Here is a 14356-nt window from a genome sequence, read left to right as displayed (position 1 = left end):
AAATATCTTATTTTGTATACTAAATCTAAAACTTGAGGTCCTCATCAGCCCTGGGTTCTGACAGACCGCTGAAAGCAATTTCTTAGTAGGCATTGCTCTGCCAAACACAGCCTACCATATGCCCTTTTAGGATTCCGCTGATGCAAAGGCAGGAAAAGGCTGTCTAATTTATCTGGAGCCCGGCATCTTCCCAACCTCGCCTTGCACCAGGAGACAGACAAGAATGCAAGTGGAGAGTTTTGAAGGTTCACCTAAGCAGGTTCGCTTATTTTCTTCTTACCAGAAGCTTTTGAACAGTTTGTCAAATAATTAACCTCCTCCAAGCTACTGCTATGTAACAAGAAGATGAGAGATCTTGTTTTAAATATTGTAAACCACTAGTTTACCATCAACGGTAAATTATCAAGCGAAGCAGCAATGTCATTGCTTTCAAACTGAGTGTCTAAAATTAGGCATAAATAATGCTTATATTCCTTTTATGGAATGAAATGCTTCGGTTTTAGGGTGCAAATCTGTAAATGTTGGACAAAGTGGAGTAACCATACCCTACCCTAAGGTCGGGTGGATCAGAAGGAGGAGGAACTGGGATGGCGCCAGGGCTGATTTTGCCATATCGCTAATTATCTCAAATGTTTCTGCTTTGAGACCAAGATAAAAAAATGGTCATTCTGGCTCACAGAAGTACGTTGCACTGATTCCAAATAAATTCAAGAGCATCCATAGAAACAGGTTATACCGATCTAATTAAATCAATTTAGAAAGAGATTCGGTTAAATCAGTGCAATTTGTGTGTTCATAGATCAATCCTCAAATCAGGATAAGGTCTCTTGAGCTAATGAGGCATAGCAGTTATTTACTTTGGGGTGCTGGGCACTGGTCATCAATTAAGAGTCATTAATAAACCCTGGCAATAAAGAGCGCAAGTACCCCCAGTGACTAATGGGGAGCAGTTGCAGAATGTATTAGCATAGTGCTCTGCCTCTGTGTTTCTCTGCAAATCACTTCTCTCACTTTGGGCATTACATAAAAATAACGCGTGCTGGTGACTGATGATGGGACTTGGAGGTTCCTCTGGAAGGAGGATTTAGAAATTACCTGTGATTTCCGGCTGGGTATAGCAGTGGGCTTTTTACTGCTGCATAAAGCTTTATGCCTGTTTTCTGATCTTATTACCAGAACAAAAGCAGTAGTAGTTGTGCTTTTTCATGATCAAATAGCTATAATTACAGTTTCACAAACCTGGGAAATGAGCGGTGAGATGAGGTTGACTGATGTGTCACCCATATAAATCTAATCTAAGACACAAACTGAGGGAGATGCCAAAAATACTGTAGCATTGGAAATTCAACTTTCAAGAAGGGATGAGGGGGTAGGCAGTTTACAAGTGTTTCCAGGGAACGAAAGCATTGACTTGGCAGATGGAGAATGCAAAATAATGTTGCCAAACGTCTGTGTCCCATTCCCCTTCCACTGGAGGAGCCCTCCTGCGTTCTGCCGTGGGCTACTTCCATGTGGCCTTGGTGTGCCAGGTCGGCACAGAGGCCTCCCCGAGCTAAGCTTTACGCATTGCCGAGGGATGCTGGAGAAGCCCTTCTCTGGTAGAAACTTCCATTCTTTCCCATAATGCTTGGGAGTGACCCTGGCCGCGAGTGGGGCTTCATTTAGGATCAGGGTGCAGAGCGGGCACCCCTCGTTATTTGGGAGCCTGCTTGATGCCATGTAATCTATCAGAATTTTATTAATCCCACTAACGCAGCCGCCATCTGGCCCCGCTGCCGGGCCGGCTCGCACGAGCCCCCGTGATGGATGGCCTCAGGAATTGATTAGTTGTTGTGTGAGACAAATGAACTGTTTTGGCAGAAAATACCAGAGGTCGCTGCGTGTGGTCAGGCACAAAGGCTGCTGAATTTTAAAGAGCTGCTTCCAGCATCCATTGCAAGGATGCCGCTTTGGAGCGGCGACAGCTTTTGAGACGAGCCCAGCGCTCCGGAGCATGACTGGGATTTTGTTCTCTCCCTTCGTCCCCACTGCTGGCAGCGCAAAGCTGCGGAGGTGTGGGAGGCAGGCATCCTTGCCGTGTTGGGAATTACGGGCTCGGGCTGGTATTGTGCATGCGTTTGGGTGGTTGTGCCACAGATGTCCGTCGCTTGCACAAATGCTGGGCTGTGCAATCCCTGCGGAAGAGCTTTCCCGGTTGTGCGGAGCCCACGCAGCCCCTGGCGTGCTCAGCCGTGGCGTGTCTCAAACAAAACACCTGCGGGTCCAGGCAGCTGGGCTTGGGGTTGGTATTTTTTTCAGGTCAGTGTTATTTAGAAATGGATGCTCTTCTGGTGATCTTTAGCAGTCAAGTCCCTGACTTCAAGATGATTGCCAAGTTTATTGCTTTCCCACCCCCTTTTTATTGTCCCCGGAGCGGTGACCCTTGGGGCTTCGCTTTGTTGTGCAAAGGGGCAGCTGGGCTCGGCCTGCCTTCCCTTTGGGAGAGCTCATCCTTCGGTGGCGGCTCCTGTTTGGGGTTTGCACGGCCGCCTCCCCTCTGGTGCTGCCACTAATCTGCCAAAGTGCGTGGCGCAGCGCAGCGACGGGTGGGGAATTGGATGACACGTGTCTCGCTATGTCCCGGCTGCTCTCAGAGGACGGCACACGAGTGTGCCAGCAAGTGGGCAACACTTCCCCCGGGACAGCCTGCCGGCTCAAAATAAACTTGAGTTATGGATTTATTCAGCTTGTAAAACCTCAGCTGGCATAAATAATTGAGAAAGCAAAGGTTTGTCTGTGGTGCATACCTCAGGGACCCGCTCCTGCCTCCCTCCCTCCCACCACCCTTTCTTATGAAAATGATCCCAGTTGCACTGATAGATAATAACAACACCAAGCAATTAAAAGCTATGGGTGGCTGGAGAGAGGAGAAAAGGTTCAGTTAATGAGCTTTTCCTCTTCCTGTGCCCAGGAGAGCCTCAGAAGTGACGAGGCGATTAAAGCGAAGAGATAATTATAGATTATGTGAAAATGGGTCCCTTGGGGGCCGAGGGCCTTGACATAAACAGTAAGTGTTGCGAGTGTCTCTCAGCTCCCTGTGCGCTGCCTGCTCCGCTCTGCCGCGCTCCCGCTCTCCCGGCTGCAGTGTGCCAAGCTGGACAGGCAAAGCCACCTGTTAGTGGCAACCGGGGCCGCTCCGCTGGGACATGGCTTGGACCAGCCCTGGGAAAAAGGGGAGAGGACGCCCAAACTAGCACCTGATCGCAGCCCTCTGCCCAGAGCTTTGTGCTGGAGGTAACCTGCGAGGGGGGAGGAAGGGGACGCGGCAAACCTGGAGGATGTTCTCTGCGCACAAGCGGAATATCTGAATTTCATTGTCTCTTCTGTGCCCTTTTTCATGGCAGTCTTGGTGGCTGTTTAGGAAGTAAATAGGTTCATAGCACTCCAGGTAAGAAGTGAAGGCTGATTAACCAGTGGCAGATCTTTCCCGTGAGCTGTTTAATAACGGTAGGCTCAAAACGTCTGTTTTGAACAGCTTATGAAGCCTTCCAGGCCTGGGAAGAGATGGCTTGGTTTAAGTCATTCCACATCCTTTTATTCAAGGGTGGTAAAGCTGCCCATGTGTTACCTGCAGGCAACAGAGAGGCTTCAGCTCGACATTAAATCAGAGTTAGCATCTCTTACTGGGGATGGGGGAGAGCAGAAGAAATTAGCTTTGGGAGTTGAACATGTGTCAGCAAGGGAGAAGAGAAACCCTTCTGGCCGTCCTCAAGAAATAATTATAAACATATTCGCTGCTTTTACTGACAGTCAAGTGGTCACTGATTTGAAGACTCTTTTTTAGCTCAACAAAAAGTGCTGTTGCTTGTATATCAGACAATGTGACATGGAAACAAAATTGTGTCTCAGTCTTCCTTTTAGCTACAAGTTTTAAATAGTTGTGCACATCTCCATTAGGTTGAGTTTTATGGTCTTTCCCATCTGAAGATGTCTTGAATGCTGTATTTCTACTTAAATGAAGATTTTTATTTTTTTTCTGAAAACACTGATACAAATGCCATGGGATCATTCGTCTCCGTCCCCCACCCAGCCACCCCCCAACATTATCTGAGCAATGTCTTTGCAGTGTCACTTTTGTATTTCTGATGTCCCTCTGTCTGTGTAGTTTTCAGACTGTTTCTACCAGTTTCTAGCCCTTGCTGCTGACTCCTAGCAGTTTTATGGGGAATGCGAATTCCTGCTGGGAACTGGTCTGATAAAAACATGGCATCCTTTTTGTTTTCCTGTAGCTACTACGGTGGAGGGATTATTCAGCATGTATGCATGCACACATGTGCAATAAAGGGGGGGAAAAACCCCAACCCTGAGCTGCAAGGTTCTCAAGCTATGTTCCTTACTTGCCCTGTGTGGTTTTGAATGCAAAGTCAGCAAATAACAGTAACTTATCTTTATTCCATTTACCATTCAAGCCGAGCTTTTTCCTCAGTGTTGGTCCCTCCAAAAATCTTTAAAATGGTTTTAACTCCTCTGAGCTCTTTTCTCCATTTCCCTTCCTGGTTTTGGCATATGACTAGATCAAATTGTTTTAATTAATGCAGACATTTAAATGTGATTATTTGGTTTGCAGACAAGATGTCTTTCTTAGGACTATATGGACTTCTCTCAAATCTATTCAGGAAAGGGCTCATTTCTCTTTGGCAATATCTATAGAAAAGTTGTAGATAATATATGCTAATGTTCATTTTAAAGGAGGCATCAGGAACAGAGGAATGGTTTAAAGCTTGACCGATAAATGCAAGCAGAAAGACAAAATTTCCCAAAACCATATCTTCATGTGGGGAAATTGCTATTCTGGATAAATTCCATTGTGGAGACCTCTGAAAGAAAAGTGGTTTTTTGGAAGGGGGGGTATATAGAGCATTTGCAGAGGTGGTTATTCCAGAAAAGCTAAATCATATCCAAATAGCTGTGTCATGTCATTTCCACCTTACAGACTATAATATCCTTGGGAAAAGACTGTAGAAGTCTTGTCTGGAGGCTGTGGTAGGAAGATTGCCTGGTTTTGCTGCGTCAGTATTAATGTTCCCTCTCTCTGCTGGTGCAGACCCCGCAGCACGCTCCCCATGGAGCACGGTCGCTTTATCGCTGCTGCGTACCTTCTGCTCTGCTGGTACCTCTGGCTTGCGTTTGTGACATGGAAGATCATCCAGGAGTAACTGAGGATGGTTGTGGACTTTTCTAGCAAGGAGAGACTGGGCTCTGCTTTGGTGTTACGGAAGAAAGAGTGATCTCTAATAAACAAAGTGTAATGGGGGAAAAAGCTGCTGGAACCAAGTTACTATACAGCGTTGTCTGAAAAGCAGCTTCACCCAAAGAGCTGCTTTCAGCCGCTACGGGTGTGTTTGAGAGGTTGGACTAACAAGGTAGGACTAGAGGGACTTCCCAGCACATCAAGTCAGCCCTTGTTAGTGGGGGCAGGCATGTCTCATAACCTCCATCATGAATCTGTCAAGTTCCATCTCGAGCAATATAAGCTTTTGCCTTTTCTAATCCCGCCATGGGATTCTTTTGTTTCCACCCCCAGATTTCAAAGTAATTGCATCTAAAGCATGCAGTGATCTATTTCCCAGGAGCTTGTGTAGTGTACAGACAAGACGTCCAGCAAATGAGTTCATGAGAGGCTGGTTAAGAACCTGGAAGACTTCTGTAATGTCCCTAGGCCTATACATGGACTGTGAAATCTTGTGCAGCATCTGGCTCTGCCAGAAAGGTGCAAGTTGGCTATCAGGAAGGACTCTTTGTGTATAAAGAACAGGGGTGGTGTGCAGGAGAACAGTGCTACTAAAGGAGCAACGTGCGAGAGAGGTCAGAGGAAGTTATTTCTTTGGGGAAAGCAGCACTTTAGTACAGGAGCTAAATATCAGTACATTTTTCCCCACCTTTTACTGGCACTGAGGAAGAAAAGGGATGCTTGAGGTCTGAAGAACAGAGCGTAGCTTAGTAAGCCAGGTGTGTAATAATAAGAGTGGAAGTCAAAGTTGAGTCATGGAGCTCTGCCTGTCCTGATGGGAGCAGGGAACATGATCTTGGTGACATTGGTATTTTCATTTTTCTGGGGACTACAGGTTGAAGAGCATCACTTTTTGTTTGTAACCCATTGCTCAGAAATGCAAATAACGTTTAGATTGTACTTTTCCTTGCTCTGATGCTCTTCAGCCTGTGAGGTTCAAGAGCAGTGCAGATGAATAGGAGTTGCCTTTTAGCACCAGGGGATCGGTTCTCGAACTGACCCATTGTGTTGCAGAGGTGGTTCTCTCCTGCCCAAAAGGCCCACCGCAGAATGACCTCCCTGGTGGGTTTGACCTTCTCCAGCAACAATTTTTTTTATGACAAATTTCCTTTGAGGCTGTCAGGTCTGAGTTCTGCTGAACATCCCAGACTGTCTTAAGTTAAGGTGAAGCTGGAGATGTCACAAGAGGCAACTGTTTTGTGTTTAACTCTTGTGAAGCTGCCAAGTCCCATAGCAATGCTGATGGGTCCGTGAGCCAGCAATGTGCCCTTGTGGCCCAGAAGGCCAATGGTCTCCTACAGTGTATTAAAAAGAGTGTGGCCAGCAGGTCGAGGGAGGTCATCCTCCTCCTCTGCTCTGCCCTGGTGAGGCCACATCTGGAGTACTGTGTCCAGTTCTGGGCTCCCCAGTTCAAGAAAGACAGGGAACTACTGGAAAGAGTCCAGTGGCGGGCTACAAAGATGATAAGGGAATGGAGCATGTCTGATGAGGAAAGGCTGAGAGAGCTGGGTCTGCTCAGTCTGGGGAAGAGAAGACTGAGAGGGGACCTCATCAGTGCTTGTCAATATCTAAAGGGTGGGTGTCAGGAGGATGGGGCCTGACTCTTTTCAGTGGTGCCAGGCAACAGGACAAGGGGCAACGGGCACAAGCTGGAACACAGGAAATTCCATCTCAACACAAGGAAAAACTTCTTCACTTTAAGGGTGACAGAGCAACTGCCACGAAGCACTGTAGCTCCAGTCACTCATACAAAGCTCTTTTGTAATGTTTTAAGAATCCGTGAAAGGCCTTAACTTCATTACAGGTTTGGTTGGCTGGTAAGAATAGAAGTTTTACTGGGTCTGAAGCCAGGGTATTACTTCTAGCTGTAGAAGAAGCTATAGGTGTAACTCAAGCACCTGTGACACCACAACTTGATCTTTCTGCCTGCGGGCAGGTGTAAGCGAGGATGCCCTGGCATCCTGGCACAGACCCGTGCTGGTCCCTCTCCATACACCAGCCTGCTGCTCTGAGCAGAGATCACCGTCAAGTTTGTCTTAACACTGTCAACAAAAAAAAGGAGGAGTGCAATTAGGTCACTTGCAGGGTGGTAAATTTAAAAAAAAAAAAAATTAGGAAAAACCAAGCCCTGTGGTCAGATTCCAAGACAAACACCACAGATTTCACAAATACCTGGAGAATCACTTACCAAAGAGTATCCAATAATAGCAGGCACCTGTTTTGAAGTCACCATGAGAAAGCACTTGCCCAGTGTTCACCCCTTCACGCACAAAATGCTAAGTTGTGGAGCTCGTCCTTTAGAGAGGCCAAGAATATGAACGGGCTAAAGAGCAGAACAGAGTGGAAAAAGGACCTGGAAAAGGCTGATAAAAATCTCGTCTGGATGCAGCCTCCAGCTACAGAAATCCTTAAGCCACTGCGTTTCTGAAGCTGGGAGGATCTAACCAGGGCCAGATGACTTTGCGTGTGTCCTGTTTCATCTGCTTTTTTCTCCAAGCCACCGTTAGTGGCCACTGTCTGAGATGGATGGCATCAGAAGGGTCTTTGGTGTGACCCCGCGTGGCTGTTACAAGTTTGTATAGCGGGGAGAAGAGCAGCTTTAGCCTTTTACCTTCTGTGGGATCGCAGTGATTTGTACCAGGACTGGAATGTGATTTTTTGCTGGCTAACTTTATAGACTTCTTGTGCAATTTACAGAAGTAAGCTGACTTTTGTCCTGGCATAATATTGTTTAAAAACAACCTTTGTTTTTTAGGAAGCAGGATCTTCTGTCTCTTACCTTGGGAAAAAAAAAAAAAACCATATTATTCTACATGTGCAATACTAGGTGTCTATTTCAGTCCAGTGATACTATTAAAACGTCTGTACCAAAGTCAGAGCATATGATGTGCATGTGGCCTTTGTGTTCTGCAGTAACATGATGCTCCTTTTGCTTTTGTTTCCTGAATAGGGAAGAGGACAAGAACATTTTTGATTACTGCAGAGAAAACAACATTGACTATGTAACCAAAGCCATTCGATCAAAAAAAGTGGATGTGAACGTCACAGATGAGGAGGTATGGAGAAAAAGATGAGCACTGTCAGTCTTTTAATTGTTTTGTCTATTAATTCAGTGCTGCTCCTTTTCAAAATTCCCTGGTTAGGACTGTTAGAACAAGGTACTAAACAGTTGGACAAACATTTGGTCATCAAGACAGGGATAATCTATTTGAAACTAACTTTCCACTGGATTTCTGGTAGTGTGGATGTACTGACTGTGATGCTGTAGCATACCAGAAACTTACTTTCTATGTTATTTTCAGCAACGCCAGCAGCCACTTGCAGAATAAGATCTTCTGAATACCCCCTTTTCCCCACCTTGTATGCAAAATGTGGTCAAATAGAAGTAGGAAGTGAGGGAAATGGCTTTTTTTGAATGATGAACTCTGTCCATGGGTGAAGGAGGGTTTCTGCTGTGCCATCAGCTTTTCGTCGTTCCCAAGCAGAAGGCACATGAGTGCCATAGGCTTTCCAGCTTCACAAAAGCAGTGACATTGTCTGGTTTTTCCCTGCTCATCAAACTCAAAACATCATTTTCCCCATAGGGAGGTAATACAGGCATTGCCAGAAACCCCAAGAAAAAGATATTTGTCTAAAATTGCGAATTGGCTTGATCCTTTTCTTGGTAAAAGTAAACACCCTGGTGTGGACGGTTTTTCCTGTTCATCCTTCAGGAAACATAGCAGTACCAGCTTTACCGCCTTGGTTTCAATGCTTGCATACTGCCACCTAGCCCTGCTCCTGGTCCATCGTACGTACAGCTACTTTTGCCCGCTGCTTTCCAGCACATTGTGTTTTGGTGAACAGATGAAGTGCTTACACATTCATAGACTGAGACGCCACAAATTCAGTTGGGTTCTCCCGTAGCTCTAAGCAGATTTCTGCCCTCTGAGCCATGACAGCCCCGGCTGGGGCTCTGAATGCTGATGGCAAGGCCTTTTATTATTAATCAGGAATTCATGTGAATTAATTTTCAGAGGAGAGGAGGGGAGGGTGTTCACGATCAGGGTTGGAATTTCACATCATAAATTCAATGAACTGAAACTGTCATGTGCCACACAGTGGCTGCAACAGCGCTGTTGCCGAGCTCCATCCCTCCTTCTGCCGATCACAGGTTACAGAAGTAAATGTCCAGGGCAGTCCCACAGAACGTGGCTGGAATCCTTTCATTAATAAAAGCTCATTTTGGGGATCACACGCTTGCATGATGTTATTATACACTTATTGCTAGCATTGCTTCGTTTCCACTGCTCAGCTGCTCTTGCATAGTTAGAAGCATCCAGAAGCTTGTACTTCACTTTGTATTCAAGCAGCAAATGTGCTTGTTTTCAGCCAAATAAATTTTGGGGTTTTAAAAAAAAAAAAAAATCAAAATATTTTGTGAAAGAGGGCTGAGATATTTTAGATCTGTTTAGAGCCAGATCTGAAAAATGCCAGGTGACATCCTCTTTGGGAATTATCCATGAGTCTCTGATGTAAGAGGAGACCTAGTTCTGAACTAATGGGTATTAGCACATGACTCTTGCAGAGTACGGAATTGCTTCGGCACAGAGAGGAGCTGAAAAGGCTGCCTGCTTGTGAAGGGCTCAGGGGAAGATTCCCCCTGGTGCAAAATTCCCTCAGAGATGAAATTCTCACAGACTCGGTGATTTTTGGCTTACCTCAGCAAATGCTCAAACAGGGAAGTAAAAACTTTTTTATTCCGTGCTGGCTTCCTTAGGCTTTTCTCTACCTGGTCCAAAAAAAAAAAAAATTAGCATACCAAAAAGAAAAATCTGAAAGAAATATTTCATGTCGTGTTAAGGAGCTGAAACCATTACTGATGTTGTTTGGTATCCAAACGTGTTCTTCACGTAGGGTAGCTTATTTTCCAATATCATGCCGGTTGATTGAAGTTTTAGAACCCATTTTAGACTGGAGATAACCCAGACCGAGCCTTTGGTAGAGTGAAGTGTATGCAAGCATAATCTTGTCGTTTTTATTAACTCTTTTAGTGTTACTGTATAAATACATCCTGCCATATCCAAAAGATGCCTCTCCTAGCCCTCTGAACATAACTCACGCTGTCAGTCCTTTGATTTAAATGCCTATAAATTTAAAATGGCAGCAGAAATACATACAAAGAGTTAACTTGTTAGGAAACAAAATCTACTGAAGCACCAAATAGCCTCATGCTAAACTGCAAAGATGCTGGGCTCAGCCTTTCCTTGTACAATAAAGCCTTGACTGAGGTTGTAACGTGTTTAGATTTTATTTTTATGTGATGCGTTAGTACTGTATCTAATTGTGTCCCCTCATTTTGTGCAAACCTGAAATAAGTTAGCAAAAGGAGAAAAGAAATCAAGAATTAAAACGTAAAATGGGGACAAGCCAACTTACTCAAATCAATAGGGTTTAAAAAAGGGCAATCGAAATCTCTGGGGCTTAGATAGATGCGCTTGGTAACTTTCAAAGCATAAGTGGTCTTCTCCCCACAAGAAATAAAGATCCTCATGTAGAGCATTCAAGCCAGCATACCTGCTAACAGTTTGGATATAATAAACTTCAATTTAGAATTAAACAAAGAATCTAATGACAGTAATCATGTACCGGCTTCCATTTACTGTATCTAAATTGCCCAGAGTTCAACAGAATAGCTTGCATTCACTTAGAAGAAGTAGCGCAGACTAAAAACAAGCCGTTTCTCTTGCGTATGTCAGCAGGACTAATGAAATAAGAAATGGACTGTGGCTGTGAAGTCGCCGCAGGCACATCCCGGTAGCGTGGATTGCTTCCTGCCTTTTTGAGAACAGTATTTCTTCAACTTTTTAACAAACCAGAAACTGTTCAAAGGTATAGATGAGTTGCTTTTGTAATTTGTGACAAAGGCTGGGGAGGTTGTAGATAGAGAAATATTTATTTATTTATTTTTTAATCATTGGAGAAATCCCAGCAAACAAACATGTTACCTGTGTGCAGTATTTAAGCCCTTGCCAAAACTTTAACAAAAGGCGTCTGAAATGACGCTCGCTTAGTCCCTGATCCTCGTGCTTTTGAGACGGCAAGTGCCAAATTGCTGCCAGCTTGCCAAGGAAAGGACAGGGGGGGAAAAAATAGGTTTGAAGAAGGATCTCGTACTTCTGGATTTACAGGCTTTCTCCCATTAGAAAAACTTCCCCAAATGTTTCAGAGCTCTGGAAGTGATTGACTCCCGAATCAAATCTGGAGTTTACCTGTATAATCACAACAACAACCCTTCCGTTCACTGTTTTTGCTGTCATGGGCGGATGCAGCCATTCTATATATATATATCTCTCTCTTCTTAATTACCGGTAATAAAACACTTGCCACAAGTTAGAGTGGCTCTCATCACTATACAGCCATTCCAGCTGCAAACAACGTGCCTAGAAGTATAGCTTAATATTGTAGCACATCCATTCAGTTTGGCTTTGTTCTCCTCTTTCTCTGCATTGGCTAATTGATGTGAAAATCATTCCCATCCGTTTGTCTGCCGAGACTCGGTCTATCTGAGACAAATCCCTGTCCTGTGCTTTGTTTGTGAACACCCTGTGACTTGGAGCTGAGCAAAATTGATGTGCTGTTGGCTTGAGAAACTGCTGCAGAAGCTGGCCAAGCTGGCAGCGGTTACCCAAGCAAAGCACAGAAGATTTAAGAGGCAGGGTTAGTGCACTGGGGCTATTTTTATGCTTTTTTTATTAAATACTTCAAAGGCAGGGGGAAGTGCATCCTCTCAAGTAACTTCTGCAGCAACTGTTGTGTGTTTGAGTTGCATGGAGGGAGTACCTTGATGTTTGATTGCATTTAGTCAAGACCTCGCTACTGCAGTGCTTTCCGATACGAAATTATTCGTGTTGCTCTGAGTCTCTCGCTGCTTAATGAAATAGTCATATGGGAACTGTTTTGGGGAAGCTCAATCTGTGGCCCTTAAGATTTTTGCCATGTTATTTAAACACACAGACGCATGCTATATGCTGATATAAAGCAGCAGCTGTGCAGACTAAAGGATTTTGCAACGCGCATAGGTGATACCCGTGCTATACAGAGAGTTGAACTGTACGTTCAGCTTGTTTGCCTTATTGCTGAGGTTTGTTTTAAGGAAGACGTGGGAAACAAGTGGACTTTGTAGCTGTAGAGCTGCGTAAGTACATTAGCTAGAACTCCTCAGTGTTTTAATTTGTCTGATGTAAACAGTAGTGAATGTTATCTTGTTTTAAATACAAGTTTCTTAGTAATGCTTTTTGTTATATGGTAAGTATGTTGAGATACTTCCATATCAACTGGTATGCTCTTGCACAGGATGTCTCTGAAGTCTCTTACGCCCCGTGTTTACGGCATAGCGTGCTGCAAGGATGCAGACGTTTCTTGGGTGGAACGCGTCAGCTTTTTAATAGCGCACAATTACAATGCGGAGCCATTTAAGGCACTAATTGGAAAATATTGTATCCATTTAGAATTGCAGAGAAAATATATAGGTAAGCAGAGTGTAATTACCCAAAGTGGAATTGGCCCAAGACTTGAAATCCATACTCCTGCAAATAGCACAAGGAGATTTTTAATGACTATAGATGATCAGGCTTCGGTTTCTTTTCTTGTTCAAAAGGCAACGTTTGCAGCAGGACCGGCCTTCCGGTGTCACGGGCAGGGACCAGTCGCGCAGTGCGGCAGTACCCCTGAGCTGACAGAATTGGTTTTCCTCTATTGGTCTCAGCCAAGTTCAGTACCAATAAAATGAGATTGTGCTTGTCCAGAGACAAACGCAAACCAGCCTATGACAGCCACTAGCCTGTAATGTGAGTTTTGATATAAAGGATGGAAATGCCTTTGTTTTATCGTGTAATTGCACAATGATTACGCTTGTGTAATTACAATATTATTCCTCTACACATATATAAAGAAACTGAAATCATCTGTTGAAGTATTTATTGCTGTTGTGCATATTGCAGGTAGTGCTTCTTTGTTTTGAAATAAACATCTGTAGCAAAAAAACTTGGTATTTGTCCAACTGAAATCTTACATCTTAAGTAATTACCAGTCCAGAGATGAGCTAAGGATGCTAAACATGAATTAAAGTTATTTCCATGTTTACCAATTGTTTTAAATTGTATCTTTCCCCCTTTTAGACTTTGGTAGTGGTGTTGAGTTCAAGAACATTAATCATTAAATGGCCCGTGGATGTCATCAGTGCTTCCATAGACAGTCATGGTCAGAAAATTCATTCTAATTCAAGGTTAATTAGTGTAACATTAAAATTATGTGTTACAAAAATTAATTACTTGCTGGGTCAAAAAGTGTGTTAAAAAGCTTAATGCCTTGTGTCTGAGATCACATTTCCATACTCAAAATCATGTTCTACCTCTGCTGCCTTGCCCAAGAATATCCAGCAGAAGCAGCGTGAGCTTCGCTTGCAGGTGTCTTCTGCCCTTCCTGCTGTTTTGGCACTGTGGTCGGGAAATTTGGCTCTCGGTTCCCATTAGCAGATAAATGAGTTGCTCACCTTGTTCCCCACTGCTCTGGCAAGAGATTTATGAGCAGGCGTGGGCTAATTTAGCTGATTTCATCTGTGAAGGTCTGCGACTGTTTTGTGTAGCACACTGGAAAACACGGGTCAGCCTGACGGTGTCACAGCTTCGGGGGATGATTTCTTGGTTATCTGCAGGGTGATTTCCAAGGAATCCCCTGCAAACGTGCCACATGCCATGCTAAATCAGGAGAGACTGGTACTAACAGTAAGTGCTAAGTGTACATAGCAAACAAAGAAGAAAACCTTCCATCTCAAACTACTTTGAGCTACCTTGAAGTCCCTTGAGCTCCCTTTGGAGTGGCCGATATATAAAATCTTCTGTAGTTCGTAGAAAATGTCTGAGAGCTGCTGGTCAGAAGGCTCTGTTGCTGCTTCAAATGCATTTTAGGAATTTAAGAGGATAAGCACTCCGGCCTCAGCGCAGGACTGTTAGAGGGTGTGAGACTGTGTCACGGCTCTGCTCTGATGTCCTGTTGCGAAAACAAGTGTTACCCTTCACAGGGTTTGGGCTGTGCTAGCCCAAAATC

At 44.4% G+C, this 14356-nt stretch overlaps 1 protein-coding gene across 6 annotated transcripts in view; it reads left to right on the top strand.

Annotated features, from left to right (window-relative positions):
* Positions 1–14356, top strand: part of ACBD6 (acyl-CoA binding domain containing 6) — a 91069-nt gene that overhangs the window by 30238 nt on the left and 46475 nt on the right. For 5 of the 6 annotated variants that reach the window (XR_008468040.1, XM_054211693.1, XM_054211692.1 and 2 more), the window contains exon 5: positions 8220–8325. Coding sequence is in view for 5 of the 6 variants with exons in the window: in XM_054211693.1 (XP_054067668.1) it covers positions 8220–8325 (106 nt within the window). In the remaining variant the exon portion in view is untranslated. Of the gene's footprint in view, positions 1–8219; positions 8326–12604; positions 14316–14356 lie in introns of those variants that run through there. The other variant, XM_054211696.1, reaches the window with a different exon arrangement.

Source organism: Rissa tridactyla, chromosome 8, assembly GCF_028500815.1.
Source record: "Rissa tridactyla isolate bRisTri1 chromosome 8, bRisTri1.patW.cur.20221130, whole genome shotgun sequence".
Lineage (NCBI taxonomy): Eukaryota > Metazoa > Chordata > Aves > Charadriiformes > Laridae > Rissa > Rissa tridactyla.
This window is presented reverse-complemented; position numbering and strand designations above follow the sequence as displayed.